General features: G+C 43.9%; 1 protein-coding gene across 2 annotated transcripts; it reads right to left on the bottom strand.

Annotated features, from left to right (window-relative positions):
- Window positions 1-922: 922 nt before the first annotated feature.
- Window positions 923-19,646, bottom strand: LOC139415272 (cleavage and polyadenylation specificity factor subunit 2-like). 2 transcript variants are annotated; one of them, XM_071163265.1, is made up of 15 exons: window positions 19,513-19,641; window positions 19,025-19,190; window positions 18,607-18,766; window positions 18,335-18,440; window positions 18,089-18,218; window positions 17,586-17,701; window positions 17,195-17,382; window positions 15,135-15,425; window positions 9,513-9,613; window positions 9,069-9,272; window positions 8,645-8,800; window positions 7,580-7,802; window positions 6,768-7,106; window positions 1,810-1,944; window positions 923-1,503 (listed from the first exon to the last, which is right to left on the bottom strand). In XM_071163265.1, the coding sequence occupies exons 2-15, from the start codon at window positions 19,171-19,173 to the stop codon at window positions 1,411-1,413; spliced, it is 2,391 nt and encodes a 796-aa protein (XP_071019366.1). In that variant the 5' UTR covers window positions 19,174-19,190; window positions 19,513-19,641; the 3' UTR covers window positions 923-1,410. The 2 variants fall into 2 exon arrangements, with proteins under 2 accessions (XP_071019366.1, XP_071019367.1); XM_071163266.1 differs by having other exon boundaries at window positions 925-1,503; window positions 19,413-19,646.
- Window positions 19,647-19,658: the final 12 nt, after the last annotated feature.

Consider the following 19,658-nt stretch of genomic DNA (forward strand, 5'->3'; position numbering starts at 1 on the left):
GAGAGAGAGCGAGAGAGATTGTGTGTATGGTAGGGGGGTCCTTTGTTGTGGGTCGAGCCACGGCAGTGACATACCACAACTGCCCATGTGGTAAGGTGGCTAGGCGATGGGCCACCCCGGGGATTCGCACAATGCTGACTGTCTGTGAGCGTAATGGGCTGAGACGATGTGCCACCACTACTGCAGCAGCGGACTTCAGCCAGCCAATGACACGCAGCCTTTTTCAACTCGGCGGCGGTTTAACCCCCCCCCCCCCCCCCCATCTTAGCATCGTCACACCACCCTACTCACATTATAGTGCACTACTTTACACCATAAGGCTCCGGTTAATTTGGCAATTTGGGACACGCCCTCCCCCCAAGCAGTCTCCTGAGACAATGGTGAATTTAAACTTCACAGGGATAATAACATTGACCTTATATGTGGATTAGAAGACATCACAAATCAGCAAGCCATTTTAAATACATTCATTTTCCTCAGTCTCAATCTTAACTATATAACCTAATTTTTTACCTGAAATATAAGCATTAGAGAATTAAGTATTATACCTTGTTATGTACATAACTGAGTGAATTATGCTAATTTTCCAAGATATCACTGCAGGGACAACGTCATCTCTCAACCCTAGAATTGCTGCTGTGGGAGAGAGATAGAGGGAGGAAGAGGCAGAAAAATGTCTCCATCTAGTGTTATCAAACCGTAACTGCAGCAGCACAGTAGAGCAAAGCCCCTTAATGGTACTACATACAGTCAGGGTCAATTCCATTTCCATTCACTCAATTCAGGAAGTAAACTGTAATTTCCATTCAAAATTGCCCTCATTGAAACCTTAACTGAATTGACCCCAAACCTACATACAGTACATATACAAGTCTGGTTCCCCTTTCAACCAACAGCAAATATATATGACACAAACCAATTAAATTGTTCAAAAAAGGGAATTTAATGAGTAGTAGAAAACAAAAAAACAGAAACCATTTCAGCCTATGTCAAGCGATGTTGGCACTCTCCAGCGAGTGTGTGGTGAATGTTCTCCAGAGCTGAGGGAGTTTGAGGAGAGGTAAAAAAGACCCTAAGGTTTACCGTTGGTTCGCACATCATGTGTTAGCATCAAGGAGAGGTCACTAAGGGAGAGCCCATCTGTCTCTCACTGCGGGGCGAAAGACCCACAATAAAAAAAATAACAGTAAACAGACAAAGGGGGTAAAAAAGGAGAAATCAACACAGCGGTTGGAAGTAAAACAGCTGGAGATGCTCGAGGGGAGCTCAGGTAGCCTGTGTGCGGAGAACACCTAGAACACTGTGGTCCTCTGGGTATCGTCCGCTCTCTCCACTCTCTCTCCTCTCAAACGGAATGTCTCTGTGTGATCATGTAATGGCCGACGCAGTCTCCGCGGCTGCTCGTCTCTCCTATACCACAGCATACTGCTGATAGAGCAGCTCGCGGATTTTATAGTAGTCATCACACAGGCAGCCCTCCAGGCCGATGCGCCCTGCCTCCGTCTGTACAGGGGGTGGGGGGTGGGATGGCGACACGGACAAGGGTTAGAGGGGTCACGCATAGTCACAACCATTTTTTCCCCCCTTTAACATCCACAAATAGATGTGGAGATGGAGAGGTGCTGACTTTAGTATGCAGCAGAAATGGTTTGTTTATACATAGGTTGCCCCTTCAGCCTACAAACGACTTATCGCCGGTCAGGGCTGGGATTGGCTTATGCTGTCAAAGCGAGCTGAATTAACTAAATGAATGACAGTGGCTGTACTGTGGTGTGCTGGGGTAGAAGGACAGACAGACGGACAACTCACCCTGCGGACGGCCACAATGTTGTTGCACACCAGCACTCCTCCCACAAACTCAGCCTGGATGCCTTCCCTCAGCAGCACCTGCTTGAAGTCGGACAGGCGGGGCTCGTTGATGAACACCGACTGGTGGCCTGGGATCTGTGAGTTAGACAGGGTGTGTATGGGTTAGAACCAGAACACATTATATACAACTGATCTCAGACCAGTTGTAATCTACGGCTGCATTTACACAGGTAACCAACTTCTGATCTTTTTTTCCACTAATTGGTCTTTTGATCAGATGAGCTTTTTTGCCATGGTCATGCCAAAATATCAGAATTGGCTGCCTGTGTAAACGCATCCTATGTGGATTAGTGGAACCACAACCATACAGTTTCTGTACATCTAACCTCAGATCAGTATGACTCTAAGGACTATGTTAGATTTTTTGCTCATTTACTGGCAAAAGAGCTGATCTGATTGGTCAAAAGACACAATTAGTGAAAAAAAGCTCCGAATTGGGCTGCCTGTGTAAATGCAGCCTTAGAAACAATTTGAATGAACATTCAAAAATGTTACGGTGAAACATGAAACAAAATATTTTCTAAGGATTACTGTGGCATTTAGAGGAAATAATCAAACTGCAAATGACTTTACTATTCCAACTACAAACCTACATGGCCACATGCTGACCAACTGGCAGGTGTCTTCACTGACATTTTCAACCTCTCCCTGTCTGTAATACCAACATGCTTCAAGCAGACCACCATAGTCCCTGTGCCCAAGAGCACTAAGGTAACCTGCCTAAATGACTACTGACCCGTAGCACTCATGTCTGTAGTCATGAAAAGCTGGTAATGGCTCACATTAACACCATTATCCCAGAAACATGAGACCCACTCCAATTTGCATACCGCTCAAACAGATCCACAGATGATGCAATCTCTATTGCACTCCACACTGCCCTTTCCCACCTGGACAAAAGGAACACCTACAAGAGAATGCTATTCATTGACTACAGCTCAGCGTTCAACACCATAGTGCCCTCAAGCCTATCACTATGCTAAGGACCCTTAGACTAAACACCTCCCTCTGCAACTGGATCCTGGACCATCCCCCAGGTGGTGAGGGTAGGTAACAAAACATCTGCCACGCTGATCCTCAACACCGGAGCCCCTCAGGGGAGCGTGCTCAGTCCCCTCCTGTACTCCCTGTTCACCCACGACTGCATGGCCAGGCACGACTCCAACACCGTCATTAAGTTTACAGACGACACACCAGACAGCCGATAAGGAGGAGGTCAGAGACCTGGCCGGGTGGTGCCAGAATAACAACCTATCCCTCAACGTAACCAAGACGAAGGAGATGATTGTGGACTACAGAAAAAGGAGGACTGAACACCCCCCCCCATTCACTGGAGCTAAGCTACCTGCCATCCAGGACCTCTACACCACATGGTGTCAGAGGAAGGCCCTAAAATGGTCAAAGAACCCAGCCACGCCAGTCTTAGACTGTTCTCTCTACTACCGCAAGCCCAAAGGCTTCTCAACAGCTTTTACACCCAAGCCATGAGACTTCTGAACAGGTAATCAAATGGCTAACGAACTATTTGCATTGTGTCCCGTAAGTAAGCATTTCACCTGTTGTCTTTGGTGCACGTGACAAATAAACTTTGATTTGATTATCTGTAGTGATAGTTTAGATCCGAAACAGACACGTACGTTCGCTGCACACTATCATCTCCGGCTTTTTGACAACGTTAGCAAAATTCCGCAACTTCATGGCCAACACAAAACAAATGGAATGTGTTAGCTCATGTTCACAAAGTATTTACCTTATTGAACACACTTCTGATATTCGATCAGTTAAACTGAATGGACTCTGTGGAACCCCAACCATACAGTTTTTAATACTGGTAAATCTGACCTCCGATCAGTTGGACTCTGTGGATTAGTTCAGGGCTCGAGACAAACTTTTTGCACTTGTGGCACTGGTGTGAATCCAACTTTTTCAGTTGATGGCATCAGCACAAGATTTGGTCGCACCAATTTTTCACAGCAATAATGACCTGACCTGTGTCCCATAATGAACCTGCATTTCATATAGGCCCAAGCTAATAATGACTAGCCAGCCACCTATTAAATTAGCATGTCCTTGCAGGGCTTGACATCCAGGTACACTAAATTATCAAAAGTATGTGGACACCTGCTCATTGAACACTTCATTTCAAAATCATGGGCATCAATATGAAGTTGGTCCCCCCTTTGCTGCTATAACAGCATCCACTCTTCTGGAACATTGCTGCGGGGACTTGTTTCCATTCAGCCACAAGAGCAATTGTGAGGTCTGGCACTGATGTTGGGCAATTAGACCTGGCTCACAGGTCGATTGGGTTGAGGTCAGGGTTCTGTGCAGGCTAGTCAAGTTCTTCTAAACCGATCTCAACAATTCGGTATGGACCTTGCTTTGTGCACGGGGGCATTGTCATGCTGAAACAGGAAAGGGCCTTCTCCAAATTGTTGCCACAAAGTTGGACGCACAGAATCTTCTAGAATGTAATTGTATGCTGTAGCACTAAGATTTCCCTTCACAGGAACTAAGGAGCCTAGCCCGGTCTATGAAAAACTTCCCCAGACCATTATTCCTCCTCCACCAAACTTTACAGTTAGCACTAAGCATTAAGGCAGGTAGCGTTCTCCTGGCATCCGCCAAACCCTGATTCGTCCGTCAGACTGCCATATGGTGAAGCATGATTTATCACTCTAGGGAACGCGTTTCCACTGCTCCAGAGTCCAATGGCGGCTAGCTTTACACCACTCCAGCCGACACTTGGCATTGTGCATCTTGCGATCTTAGGCTTGTATGCAGCTGCTCGGCCATGGAAACCCATTTCATGAAGCTCCCGACAAACAGTTGATGCGCTGACATTGATAACAGAGGCAGTCTGGACCTTGGTAGAGAGTATTGCAACTGAAGACAGACGATTTATACACGCTACGTGCTTCAGCACTCGGTGGTCCCGTGAGCTTGTGAGGCTTACCACTTCGTGGCTGAGCCGTTGTTGCTAATAGATGCTTCCACTTCACAATAACAGCACTTACAGTTGACCGGGGCAGCTCTAGCTGGGCAGAAATTTGATATACTAACTTGTTGGAAAGGTGGCATCCTATGACGGTGCCATGTTGAAAGTCACTGAGCTCTTCAGTATGGCCATTCTACTGCCAATATTTGTCTATGGAGATTGCATGGCTGTGTGTTCGATTTTATACACCTGTCAGCAACGGGTGTGGCTGAAATAACCAAATCCACTAATATGAAGGGGTGTCCACATACTTTTGTATATATAGTGTACATTGTTGTTAGGATGGAAAAAAATAAAACATTTTTACTCAATCTCCATACTAGTGTTATTGGTAGCGATTTATAAGTCACTCTACAGTTGTAGGGCCCTATAAAATCAGTTTTATCTTTTGGTAAATTCCGTTTTTCCCGGTTTCATGATCCAGGTTTCAGAGATTTTTTTCTTTCACTCTCATAATCACACTTTTTGTTTATAGAAAAAAAAACTAAAATGTGATGTACCAAGTCCACAACAACGCTTAAACCACATCAGCAGTCTGTGAACAATAAAAAATTTAAATGTACAGTGTAGGCTACATGTGATGGCTGAGTTTTGCAAAACAAATGCCCCGTGATCGATACAAATCATCATGAAATGATTCTGCCAGGTAGGCCTACTTTGCATTCAACATTTAATTGGTGTGTTTTTTTGAGAAAGCCTTTAGACATTTTCATTCATACAGTGCATGACGACCGAATCGCACATCGCAAAAGATTCAACCAAGACTTTGTCCCAAACGTTTTGAATACCTGGTTTGCATACCCATTGCTGTTTGAATTATTATTTTTTTTAATTAAAGGAAATTGTGAACCAAAAACAGACGTGACCAGCGAAATCTTTCTTCACTGGCACCCTCGTTTTTTTTACCCCTGTAGTGCAACTTCAACTTCATAGCTTCTTTACATCTGATCTCAGATCAGCTTGACTCTATTGACTGTGGACTCTGTAGAACCCTAACCATATATTTTCTAGGGCTGGGAATTGCCAGGGACCTCACAATCTGACATTGTCACCATCCTTCTGTGCCGATACCATATGTATTGCGGTTTGATACTGCGACTTTGCTGCGGTGTGACGTCCCAAACATATTGCTCACTATAAGGCTGCTGCAGAGAAACTACTTATTAAAAAGAAGATGGAGAACAAGCTATTGGATGAAAAAGTGGGCACAGGTAGCACTAGCTAACATTATCTAGCTAAATCAAATAAATGTTATTTTTATACAAATCAATACTTAGAGTCAAATATCAATATAATGTCATCCAAAAATAATATTGCGATTTGTAACTATCAATTTTTTCCCCCCATCACTAATAATTTCTATACATATAACCTCAGATCAGTTTTACTCGGTGAGCTCCCTTCTCTCTGCTGCTAAATTAACCACAGGCTAGCTTTCTTCCTGTGCATTGTGCTGCTCTTTGTGTCTATTGTCATATCAATCAAATGTATTTATAAAGCCCTTTTTTACAAAGTGCTATACAGAAACCCAGCCAAAAACACAAACAGCAAGCAATGCAGATGTAGAAGCATTGTGACCTAGGAACAACTCCCTAGAAAGGCAGGAACCTAGGAAGAAACCTAGAGAGGAACCACTCAACCTATCATTTCCCTCTCTGAATAAAAAACGGTCCCGGGATCAACACTAGTCTCCCTCTCCCTCGGGTCAGCCCTCTCCCATCCTCTTTCACTGAGGACAAAGCCACCTAATTTTACCCTCTTTCTAGCTCCTCTCTCTCCCTTTGTCTGAACTAAGGGATTACAGCCAACCCTCCCCTATTCTGTGCCCTCCCCTCCGTCTATCCACAGTATTTCTCGCTACAGTACATCTCCTCTTCCCCTCCATCTCTCACTCTCTCACCTCGTGGGCGGGCAGGGGCTCCAGGGTGGGGATGACGTCACTCTCCTCCGACGGCTCGCGCACGTCCTCGCCAAACAGCGTCTTCATGGCGCGCTGCTGAGCCACCACACTATGGTCTGTGGCGCCGTCGTCAGCAGGGGTCACGTCCATGGCCAGCTCGCCATCCTCCACAGCCTCCTCACCAGCTCCCTTTTCCCCCTTCATCATGCCCTCCTCGGGCAGCACGCCTGTGTCCACCTTGACCACGCGCATGTCCAGCACGCCGTCAATCCACGCCAGCTCCGTATCCTTGGCGCGGCAAAACTGCAGCGAGCTCACCAGCGAGTCTTTCAACCGCACCTGGGCAGAAAGAATAAAATATTTCATGCATACATGACAGAAAGTGCTTAAGCTTAACATTTAAAATGTTATTGCACACAAACAAACTGCTTAACTGGGTCCTCTGTAGCCCAGATGGTAGATCACGGCACTTGTAATGCCAAGATAGTGGGGTTCGATTCGCAGGAATACATGTACGGTATATTTATGCACACACGACTGTAACTCAAATGGCATATATTATAATAATATTATTATTAACCTTATACAGAATTGACCCACTGTCAAGTTACAAAATTCTAAGATGACCTGGGTTAAGATGACCTGGGTTAAATTAGTTGCAGTTACTTAAGCACATCGTCATTCTGATTGGTGAATTGTGATAACACAACATTCTATGTCAATTATTCACAATCATATAGGGCATGAGTCAATCTGTCCCAAAATATTTTAAATTAGCATGGCATTTTGTATAAAATTCGAACCCGACTGACCTGGTAGATGTGTGTCTCACTGGTGGCGTCCACAGTTTCCTGCAGCTTAGGTGTGTAGACCTTAATGTCCTTGGTGAAGGCCTTGCAGGACTCGGCCAGGTCCAGGCTGGCCTCGGGAGGGCCGTGCACGATCACCAGCTGCCGAGGCTTCATCTGATTGATGATCTTCTTGATAGAGTCGCCGTCTGAACGCCCCTCGTAGTCGATGTACGTCACCCTGGCTCTGCACAGAATGATCAGATAAGAATTTATAATTTCTCCATATTTTAAATATGAATTAAGATATTCATTTTAAATTGTGATGTAAAAAAAAAGATATATACTATCAGCGGTATACAACTGGCAGTCCGCAGACCACTTATTTTCAGCAAAAAAAAATTATATATAAAATGTTTTTATGAATATTGCTAGCAACAAAATAAACACATTTTGAATTACATACCTACAGTAGAAAAGAGGAGAATATGTTATTTCTAATGATACAAACTCTATCTCTTAACACTGAGCAAATTACACTCACTGGAGTATCTGACATAGGATTGAAAAAGCACCTGCAAATAGGCCACCAAGTGCTGCTGTTAAGCCGCTAAACAGCTACTCTTAGCAAAAATGTGTTTGAGTTACCTTTGTCTATGGAGTTTACACTTCCTATTCAAATTATGTGGGGAGATCAAAATAATAAAAAATAAAAAAGATCTACCAAAGCAATAAAATAAGAATAAAAAACATGACTTTTACATGCCATTATCATTCCCTTGACGACAAGACATGTGAATGTTTTCTCTCTTGCTAACGTATGATGGGGGTGGGTCGCCGGTTTGCCTGAGAGGGGGTCCCTGATAATATTAGAGAAAAATACTAAGGTACTTTTAATATTATGCGCATATTAAAATAACTATAGTCTTGGCATATCCACAAGGATCATTAAAATCCCAAACGTACACGTTTCAGCACAATGTGTTCCGTGTGAATCATTACAATATAAAAATGAATCATATTGTTTTTTTGCATTGAGAGGCTCTCTGAAGAAGTCTGCTTTCAATTTAGGTGGGTAGGCCCACTTACTTGATCTCCAGGTTCTCTGTAGTGGAGGTACACTTGGTGGGTACTTTGGATGAGGAGTCCTGGTCCATGGGTTCGTCTCCTTTGGCCATGCCCGACTCCAGCTTGTTCTTCTCCTCCTCTGTGGCCTGGAGCTCTGGTACCAGGAAGTCCTCCGGCCTGGAGACAGTCATTAATTAATACATCATCGTGTGAAGTTAAGCTCTGCTTCAACAAAAAAATCCATAGCTCATTATTCAAAGGGGTTTCTACCGAGGTAAAAGACAGTCTGTGTAGAGCATTTTTACACTTCTGTGCCAACCGGACTGTACTGGCACTAATATTTCCCTTGTCCAGCATCTATGGTTGATGCATAACCAGGTCAGCACAGCTCAGTTTTGATCAGCGCTTTAGTGTGAAAAGGGTAATAGTTTAATGACTCCAGTACCTGATGATCTCTCCGTACTCATCCCATTTGACCCTCTCCTCGTGGGTGGGGAACATGGGGTAGGACTTCTTGGCCTGTTTGAAGAAGCTGCCCTTGCGGACGCCGTCTCCCTTCATCATCAGGTCGTGGTGTTTGGTCTTCACCATCGCCGGCAGCTCCAGGTCATCCTCCATGTCGCTCTCGTCACTGGAGTCCACATCCACCCTGAGAGACACAAATATATTAGACTCACACACACACAATCTTGCTGTGTTTCTTCATCTCAAAAACAAACATCTTCGTTCCCGGAGACCAACTTCATGAATCTGTATAGTATGTCCTCCACGCACACATGCGCGTAACACACACACAGAACAATACCCATGTCTGGGAATATTATTCACGGTGCCCAAATATTGTAAATAAGTTAAGGCCCAAAACACACAAACAGTGTCAGTGACTCACTCTTTTTCTTGTTCAAGTTTTTTGGCAGCTTCCTTCTTCATTCTCTCTTTCTCCAAGTATTCTTCCAGCTCCCTGCCTTCCAGCTTCACCCGTTTTCTAATCTGTCAACATGACAAGAAAATGAAATGGAGAAAAAAAGGGGGGGGGGGAACAGTGCGAATGCCAGTGACACATCAAGCTGTTCCACGCTTGAGTTGAGACGGAAACAGAGACAGGAAGAGCCCTAGGGAGATGCTGCACCAAAATAAATAAATCCAAAAAGCTATCAGTCGGAGCCAAAATGGCCGCACAGCTGCTCTTCTATTTTTTTGGGTTCCCCAAATAGTATCGGATCCAAATGTAATGTCCCAAGAAGAAGTTACCCCGCCAAAATAATGCAAAAGTTACATTTGAACTTCAATCCATGAGGAGAGAGTGCAAGAGACAGTGCAAGAGACAATAAGGCAAGCGTGCCAGGTTGTGCTGGTGTACCATGGTGTAATATCAAGGTACCAAAACGTCATGACACTTACAATAACATTATAGAATACTGTAGTACCATTTCATATGATACTACCAACTTTTTCAGCCCTACCGATATTAAGAACCTGCTGGTGCCGGTTATAACATGTTTAGAAAGTTAGTTTGGTTTATAAATTCAGTTGAATTGAAGCAACAGCCACTTGTATATGCAGGTCCAATATCCACTTCCCTTTCAAGCGCATATCACCTGTGTCAGCTGGAACCAGCCAGCCGCATCCCCTACCAGTGCTCACTCACCTGCTTCACTCTGTCCACGCGTCTATTCCTCCGTCCGTTTTATTTACCCCCAATATAATTTAACCGCGATGGCGAGCAGGGATGCAGACCCAGACCCTTATGAGTCTTTTGTTGTTAGAATTGTACATTTGTTACATTGGATTAGTGCGCAAAGCTGATACATTTGTATCATTTCATCGCCTGTTATAACAAAGAGCACGGACCGATCTGAGTAGACTTTGCAAGCTCGCTGTCATGCAGACTCGGGGTGTCAGGGAGGGAAAATGGAGCACCGCTTTGCGACAAGCATGTTTGCAGCTTTACAGCAAAAAAAACACATTGTCTCTAGCCTAAACATTAAGAAAATAAGACCCATATTACCAGAGATGCCTTTTATTCTTTCTATCGGTATTCGCATGCATTTTACATCGTTTCACAAACCATGTCGCAGGCCGTTATAAACTAATCCCGGGTCGCTAATTATTGATTTGATAAGTGTTCAGTCATGTACCCTAGCTAGCTAACAACCTGGTAACTTGACAGTAGGTTTAGGCACATTTGATTGGCACAGGAAGAAAGGAAAATGTATAATTCATATAAGGCCTAACTACTGTAAGCCTAAACTGTATCAAACATCTATGTTTATCTGGTCCTCCTTACATTCTATTTGGTGTCTTAACGTTTGGAAAATTGGAAGCAGTGTGTGTATGTGAAAGAGAGAGAGAGTGTTGTGTGTTTGAGAGTGAGTATGTGTTAACTGAAGAGGAAAGAAGGTTTCATGCAGTATTTTCTCCATACTGACACAATGACATGCAGATCATTATGCAGTATTTTCTCCATACTGACACAATGACATGCAGATCATTCTGCAGTATTTTCTCCATACTGACATGCAGATCATTCTGCAGTATTTTCTCCTTATTGACACAATGACATGCAGATCATTATGCAGTATTTTCTCCATACTGACACAATGACATGCAGATCATTATGCAGTATTTTCTCCATACTGACACAATGACATGCAGATCATTATGCAGTATTTTCTCCATACTGACACAATGACATGCAGATCATTATGCAGTATTTTCTCCATACTGACACAATGACATGCAGATCATTATGCAGTATTTTCTCCATACTGACACAATGACATGCAGATCATTCTGCAGTATTTTCTCCATACTGACATGCAGATCATTCTGCAGTATTTTCTCCTTATTGACACAATGACATGCAGATCATTCTGCAGTATTTTCTCCATACTGACACAATGACATGCAGATCATTATGCAGTATTTTCTCCATACTGACACAATGACATGCAGATCATTATGCAGTATTTTCTCCATACTGACACAATGACATGCAGATCATTATGCAGTATTTTCTCCATACTGACACAATGACATGCAGATCATTATGCAGTATTTTCTCCATACTGACACAATGACATGCAGATCATTATGCAGTATTTTCTCCATTCTGACACAATGACATGCAGATCATTATGCAGTATTTTCTCCATACTGACATGCAGATCCTTCTGCAGTATTTTCTCCTTATTGACAATGACATGCAGATCATTATGCAGTATTTTCTCCATACTGACACAATGACATGTAGATCATTATGCAGTATTTTCTCCATACTGACACAATGACATGCAGATCATTATGCAGTATTTTCTCCATACTGACACAATGACATGCAGATCATTCTGCAGTATTTTCTCCTCACTGACATGCAGATCATTCTGCAGCATTTTCTCCTCACTGACACAATGACATGCAGATCATTCTGCAGTATTTTCTCCTCACTGACACAATGACAAGCAGATCATTCTGCAGTATTTTCTCCTCACTGACACAATGACATGCAGATCATTCTGCAGTATTTTCTCCTCACTGACACAATGACATGCAGATCATTCTGCAGTATTTTCTCCTCACTGACACAATGACATGCAGATCATTATGCAGTCTTTTACCCTCACTGACACAATTACATGCAGATCATTATGCAGGTATATCATAGGAGGTATGAGGACTTGTGGCAATGGCTGGAGCAGAATGAGAGGAATGGAATCAAACACGGTTTCTACGTGTTTGATGCCATTCCATATTCCTTCTTCCCATTCCTCCAGCCAAATCACAGGAATGCCTTTGCAAATATTAGCAAATCAGCCATTCTATGCAGTATTATATTATACACTTAACAGTGTGACGTTAAATTCAATGTGTTGTATTGAATAGAAGTGGGAATTTCAGTGACAGGTTTTTGGAGAAGGTTTAGAAAACGTGAACAAGCGTCCGGGTGACGGGGCGAACAGGATGCTAGGCCACCAATTTCCACCATGGCATCGCAATACTACTCTGTATCGTGATCCTTGGCCTGGTATCCTATTGTTTGTAATATTTGGGAATCGTGACAAGCCTAGTCATGAAACGTGAAGCGGCGGCCGCGTACAACCAACTGTGTTGGACAGCGAATGAGGCTGAAAGTAATTTGAGTAATTAATTTTCTTCATTTGAATTCGACTATTTCTTCCTATTTAAGAAGCACAGACTCGGCCTACCTGTTTGACAGACGCATTTATGCTTTCCATAGATTTGTCGGTAACCAAATCCTCCAATGCTGTCACCATTCCCTCCTTAAATACCTCCGTGTCCGTGAAAGGCTTGGAGTGTTTGGTTTAAAGCAGGGCTTCAACTGAGGGGGTATGTGAGGGTATGACATATCCTTTGTTAAAGAAAAGGACAGAAGGGATACCCTACCTATTGTTAGCTTAATATTTTGAAATTAAATCATAAAAAAGGACCCCGATTACATAAAGCGCTCTATAACGATGCTCAACACTGGTGCCTTACATTACAGACAAGCTTCATAAAATGCACGCAAAATATCTGACTGACGCATATGGTTTCTCTCTATGACATTTTGAAGCTGTGCTACGACCTATATTCGAAAGAGACAAAAAAAATGGAATTTGCTATCCTGTCACTCTAAGCTAAACATTTTCTGCATCTGTCGGGATGCTGTCTGGGTGGAAAGTTAACTTTTGAAAAGTAGGCTACCGTGCTTAGATTCATAAGGACGTCCCAGACTTCATTATTTGCAAAAAGCAACAGTTTCGTAGCAAAAAAAGACACTCTGGTTCGACATTGGAGAAATATGGTAAGAATGCATATTTCTGGGCCCAGTCTTCCCTTAAACTTCTATTTTCATTAGCCACCTTTGTTTTGAGAGCGTCATTTTCTCTTGATTGCAAGATGATTCTCCCCAATCAACGCATAAAAATATATTTTAAAAACTAATTTAGTAAAGACATTGTTGATTATATCAGTGTAATCAGATAGAAATGATTATGTTATTGTCATTGAATTGACTATAGACACGTAACAAAAATATAAATAGCAGCAAGAGCTGCCAGATCCCAGAAGTGTTCCATACGCTCAAATCTTATTGCTCTCAAATGTGGAACACAAATTTCTTCACATCCTTCACATGTTACTAAGCATATCAATAAGCTGATTAAATGGCATGATCATTACACAGGTGCACCTTGTGCTGGGGACAATAAAAAAAGGCCACTAAAATGTGCAGTTGTCACACAACACTATGCTACAGACGTCTCAAGTTTTGAGGGAGCGTGCAATTGGCATGCGGACAGGAGGAATGTCCACCAGACCTGTTGCCAGAGAATCTAATGTGCATTTCACTACCATAAGCCGCCCTCCAACGTTGTTTTAGAAGTTTTGGCAATACATCCATCCGACTGTACAACCGCAGACCACGTGTATGGGGACATGCGGGCGAGTGGTTTGCTGATGTCAACGTTGTGAACAGAGTGCACCATGGTGGTGGTAGTGGGGTTAAGGTATGGGCAGGCATAAGCTACAGACAATGAACACGACTGCATTTTATTGATGGCAATTTGAATACACAGAGATACCGTGACAGAGATCCTGAGGCCGATTGTTGTGCCATTCATCAGCCGCCATCACCTCATGTTTCAGCATGATAATGCACAGCCCAATGGTCGCAAGGATCTGTACACAATTCCTGGAAGCTGATATACAGCAGCTTCACACAGCCATTGAAGAAGAGCAGGCCCCAATCAACATGATGGTCACACCAGATACTGCCTGGTTCGCTGATCTATGCCCATATCTTTTTTAAGCTATCTGTATTCCCAGTCATGTGAAATCCATAGATTAGGCCTAATTTATTTAAATTGACAGATTTCCATATATGAACTTTAATTCAATAAAATCTTTGAAATTGTTGCATGTTGCGTTTATTTATGTCCATTATACTAACCAGATGTGTTAAAGGCCCAGTGCAGTCAAAATCGTGATGTTTTATATACATTTCTGAGGTTGGAATAATACTGTGAAAATGATGATAATGATCTTTTAGTGTCAGAGCTGTTTCAAACTTTATTCCTGTTTAAGGTGGGAGGGAGTTTTGGCCTTCAATGGTGACATCACCAAGCGGCAAATTAGTTAATAGACCAAGAAGAACAGTCCAAACCTCTGCCAATAACAGCAAATGTTCAGTCTTTCCCTCCCTACTCAGACCACTCAAAAACAGTCATAGCAAACTTCTTGCTTGAGAAATTGCCCTTTGCTTAGACACTAATTTTGTTTCTGTTTGACCATGTTAATTGAAAACACTCTACGTAAGGTACTTATTGTTACCCAGAAATTATTTGATTGAGATAAAAAAAAATGGCTGCATTGGACCAATGGTGTCCAATTTGTAGTGTAGGCCTATGAATTGGGCTGCTATTATACTAATTACGTTCTGACCCGTTGACAACTAGCCCAGAAAAAGTCCCCCAAAGGCAAACCTAGTTGCCGACCCCTGTCCTAGTCTCACCTCCAGGTCTAGCATCTTCTCCCCGGGGTTATCGATGAGGTAGCGGCCCAGGGTGCCAGGCGTGGTGCGGTAGGTGAGGATCACTGAGTTCTTGGCCTCCTGGCACCACTGGATGAAGAGCTCGCGGGAGAAGCCAGACTCCAGGTCGGGCTGGCTGCAGAGCACAACCTTGGGGCTGGGCACGCGAGCCAGGTCGGCCAGGCTGTGGCACAGGGACAGGTGGCGGAACTGGAAAGGGTTGTTGCGCTTGTCCTCGAAGCAACGCATCAGCTTGTCACTCATCCACTCCACCTGTAGGGGGAGAATATAACAGGCAGAATCACGTCTCTTGTTAACGTGCCTATTACAATGACAGGAAAATCACACAATATTAGCAGGACATGCGCCGTGTGTTACAACAACATTGAGAAAAAGATTAAATCCATCCCACAAAAGTGAATCATTGTAATATTTTTCACAAAATGTATGACTGAGCAGTGAGCACTATTGAAAAGTGAACATTAGCACAAAGTTGATCACATCTCCTCATGGTGAGTGAGCTAGAGACCTGGGTTCAAATATTATATGAGATCTTTCAAATACTTTAGCTCTGCTTCACTGAGCTTGCACGGTGCAACTGAACCAATGGAACAGTCCCAAAAGTGTAAACCCCACCTATCTGGCACTGCAGGCAGGCTGAAACAAACACTTAAAACTGTTTTAAAGATTGTCTGGTACTTCAAAGGGGGAGACACCCTGGACCCAAACTGTTACAGACCTATATCCATCCTACCCTGCCTATCTAAGGTCTTCGAAAGCCAAGTCAACAAACAGGTCACTGACCATCTCGAATCCCACCGTACCTTCTCCGCTGTGCAATCGGCTTCCGAGCCGGTCACGGGTGCACCTCAGCCACGCTCAAGGTACTAAACGATATCATAACCGCCATCAATAAAAGACAGTACTGTGCAGCCGTCTTCATCGACCTTGCCAAGGCTTTCGACTCTGTCAATCACCATATTCTTATAGGCAGACTCAGTAGCCTCGGTTTTTCTGATGACTGCCTTGCCTGGTTCACCAACTACTTTGCAGACAGAGTTCAGTGTGTCAAATCGGAGGGCATGCTGTCCGGTCCTCTGGCAGTCTCTATGGGGGTGCCACAGGGTTCAATTCTCGGGCCGACTCTTTTCTCTGTATATATCAATGATGTTGCTCTTGCTGCGGGAGATTCCCTGATCCACCTCTACGCAGACGACATCATACTATATACTTCTGGCCCGTTCTTGGACACTGTGCTATCTAACCTTCAAACGAGCTTCAATGCCATACAACACTCCTTCCGTGGCCTCCAACTGCTCTTAAACGCTAGTAAAACCAAATGCAATGCATTTTCAACCGTTCGCTGCCTGCACCCGCACGCCTGACTAGCATCCCCACCCTGGATGGTTCCGACCTTGAATATGTGGACATCTATAAGTACCTAGGTGTCTGGCTAGACTGTAAACTCTCCTTCCAGACTCATATCAAACATCTCCAATCGAAAATCAAATCTAGAGTCGGCTTTCTATTCCGCAACAAAGCCTCCTTCACTCACGCCGCCAAACTTACCCTAGTAAAACTGACTATCCTACCGATCCTCGACTTCGGCGATGTCATCTACAAAATTGCTTCCAACACTCTACTCAGCAAACTGGATGCAGTTTATCACAGTGCCATCCGTTTTGTCACTAAAGCACCTTATACCACCCACCACTGCGACCTGTATGCTCTAGTCGGCTGGCCCTCGCTACATATTCGTCGCCAGACCCACTGGCTCCAGGTCATCTACAAGTCCATGCTAGGTAAAGCTCCGCCTTATCTCAGTTCACTGGTCACGATGGCAACACCCACCCGTAATACGCGCTCCAGCAGGTGTATCTCACTGATCATCCCTAAAGCCAACACCTCATTTGGCCGCCTTTCGTTCCAAGTTCTCTGCCAGGTCGCAGTTGCAAATGAGAACTTGTTCTCAACTAGCCTACCTGGTTAAATAAAGGTAAAATAAAATACAAATAAATAAATAAAATGCGTGTGGCCGAGACCTGAGACTTGGAGAACTCCACCACGTTGTAGCTGACGTTGTTGAGCAGGGCCAGAGAGTAGACCCCGAGACCGGCGTCCTTCGTCCTCCAGATCTGGTCCAGTAGTTGAGCCAGCTCAAGCACACGGCCCGCCGTATCCACGGCAATCAGCACGTTGCCGTCACCACGTAGCGTCTCCATCACATTGGCTGAAGGGGGAAATGATTGGCGGGTTAGACATTTTTTTAATATTCAACGTTTAGGTATTACTGTAGCCTGGGCCCAGATCTTTTTGTGCTGTCTAGCTATGGCCATGGTGTGACAGTGACCACAGGAGTTGGCAAGACAGCATAAAAATATTTGTGATCAGGATAGCATTACTGCACACATGAGTGAGAGTTGATTAACTTACTTAGAAGCTGCTCGTCCCTTTGTTTGCGACGCGGCTGCACGTATGTAGCGTTAAAGGAGTCTGTGATGAGCAGAGAGGGACGACTCACCGACTCCAATGTACACCCATTCAGGTGGCTGGAGGAAAGATTTACAATATGTTGGGGGACCAACTTCATATTGATGCCCATGATTTTTTAATTAAATTATGTTTGATGAGCAGGTCTCCACATATTTTTGATCATGTAGTGTGCCTGAATGTCAAGCCCTGCAAGGACATGCTAATTTAAAAGATGGCTAGTCATTATTAGCCAGGTTCTATAGGAAATGCAGGTTCATTACGGGACACAGGTCAGGTCATTATTGCAGCGCAGCCGTTTCAAATTGATGAGGCCAATTCCATAATAACGCCCATGATTTTGGAATGTGATGTTCGATGAGCAGGTGTCCACATACTTTTGGTCATGTACTGTACCTTGAAGGTTCAGCAGCAAAATAAACATGCACTATCCAGTCTCTACTCACATCTCTCGCTTGTGGTTGAAGTCCACCGCGTAAACAATCTCCTCCTCCCCATCCTTCACAATCTTCCAGATGGTCCCACCGATCATGTGACCAGCAGGAAGTGGAGTGATGGACAGACCATGTCCTTTCCCTGTCCAGAAGAGTAAAAAGGTTGTTTGAACCAGTGTTTCAGCTATAACAAGGAGGTTACTCAATAGAAATATGATCATTCAATCACTATGTAAGACTGATACATGTTTTACTGACCTTTCAGATTTACAATCTGGGAGTACTTCAACTGCTGGATTTTATCAAAAGCGCAGTCTACATCATCCAGGGTGAACAGGTTGAAGTCCTCAGTGTTGTTGCGCGACTACCAAAACAACAGATCCCAATAGTGAGAATAGTTTTACAGTGCACGGTCACCTCTTGTTCAATAGGACATCACCCACACATCCCCTAGCTTGGTCCCAGTCCTGCTGAGTTGGCAAGACATCACAAACAGATCTGGGACCAGGTTAACACACTCCTGCCTTTACCTGATACAGGTCATACATGAACATCTGACCCATCTTGTAGACGGGGATGGTGGCGTAGATGGGGCAGTTGAGGCCCAGCTTGCCCACGGCGTAGGGCAGAGCCCCCAGGTGCAGGGGGTCAGGATGGGAGAGGAGCACCGCATCAACCTGGTGGACATACCTATTGAGAAGTGGAATGGCTCGTAAGAGATCTGAGTGACAGGGATAAGTTCTAGTTGTTGACTTCAGTAATCAAAGACAATGTCTAGATAGCGTAGATCAGTGATTCTCAATCCGTACCTCCAATCACATTTTGCTCTGCACATGTGCCCATGTGTAACCAATCATTAGGCCTATGTTCTGAGTCTTACCAAGTACTCCCTTTGGATAGGCCATGTACCCCATTGAGAACTACTGGCTTAGATGATGTGTGTTCTACCTTTTCATGGCATCAATAATGTCCATAGAGAAGCTCTCATCCCAGCCACAGTCCAGGAGGAAGCGGAACTCATCCACCTGCAGCAGGTAGCAGAGGGCAGACTCCTCCTGCACCCCTGACACAGCAGTCAGTTTGATAATAGAAGTCATTCTCCTCAGCTGTCATACTGCAGGGACAAGACCATTACCTAGTTATCAACAAGATGGCTATATATTTCGATCCACTTTCACATGCATAAAATATGACTGACGACGAACAGGTCTGCAGGTCTGATCTTTATAAAAATGTGAACAGACATGGTCCATGAACGGTACATGGACATGATACACTTACACAGCAATTCTTAACACTACTCATCATACAGAACTAGTTAGAGACGCCATGCTACCTATTGTATGTTTGCAGTCCAAGCTAGCTAACGTTAGCTAGCATGCTAAGTTGGCCATCAGACTAATTGTCCTATAAAAATGGGCCATAGAGTAACATACCATAAAGTGCCATATACTATTTCACAAAAACTGAGGAAAGAAATCAATAACATGAACAGTCTAACATTACGGCATTTTCAGCAACGATTGTCAACAAGTCTTTCAATGAAGCGGAAGCTTGCCGCTGAAAATGTGAGAGGTCACTG

This window comes from Oncorhynchus clarkii, chromosome 8 (assembly GCF_045791955.1).
Source record: "Oncorhynchus clarkii lewisi isolate Uvic-CL-2024 chromosome 8, UVic_Ocla_1.0, whole genome shotgun sequence".
Taxonomy (NCBI): domain Eukaryota; kingdom Metazoa; phylum Chordata; class Actinopteri; order Salmoniformes; family Salmonidae; genus Oncorhynchus; species Oncorhynchus clarkii.

Bases quoted from the DNA above. Each gene is read 5' to 3' on its own strand.
- LOC139415272 (XM_071163265.1), bottom strand. From the start codon at position 19,173: ATGACTTCTATTATCAAACTGACTGCTGTGTCAGGGGTGCAGGAGGAG. The intron at 18,441-18,606 runs GTAAAGGCAGGA...TTGTTTTGGTAG, and splicing joins TCATGTATGACCTGTATCAG to TCGCGCAACAACACTGAGGA. The intron at 17,383-17,585 runs GTAAGTTAATCA...TTCCCCCTTCAG, and splicing joins AAGGGACGAGCAGCTTCTAA to CCAATGTGATGGAGACGCTA.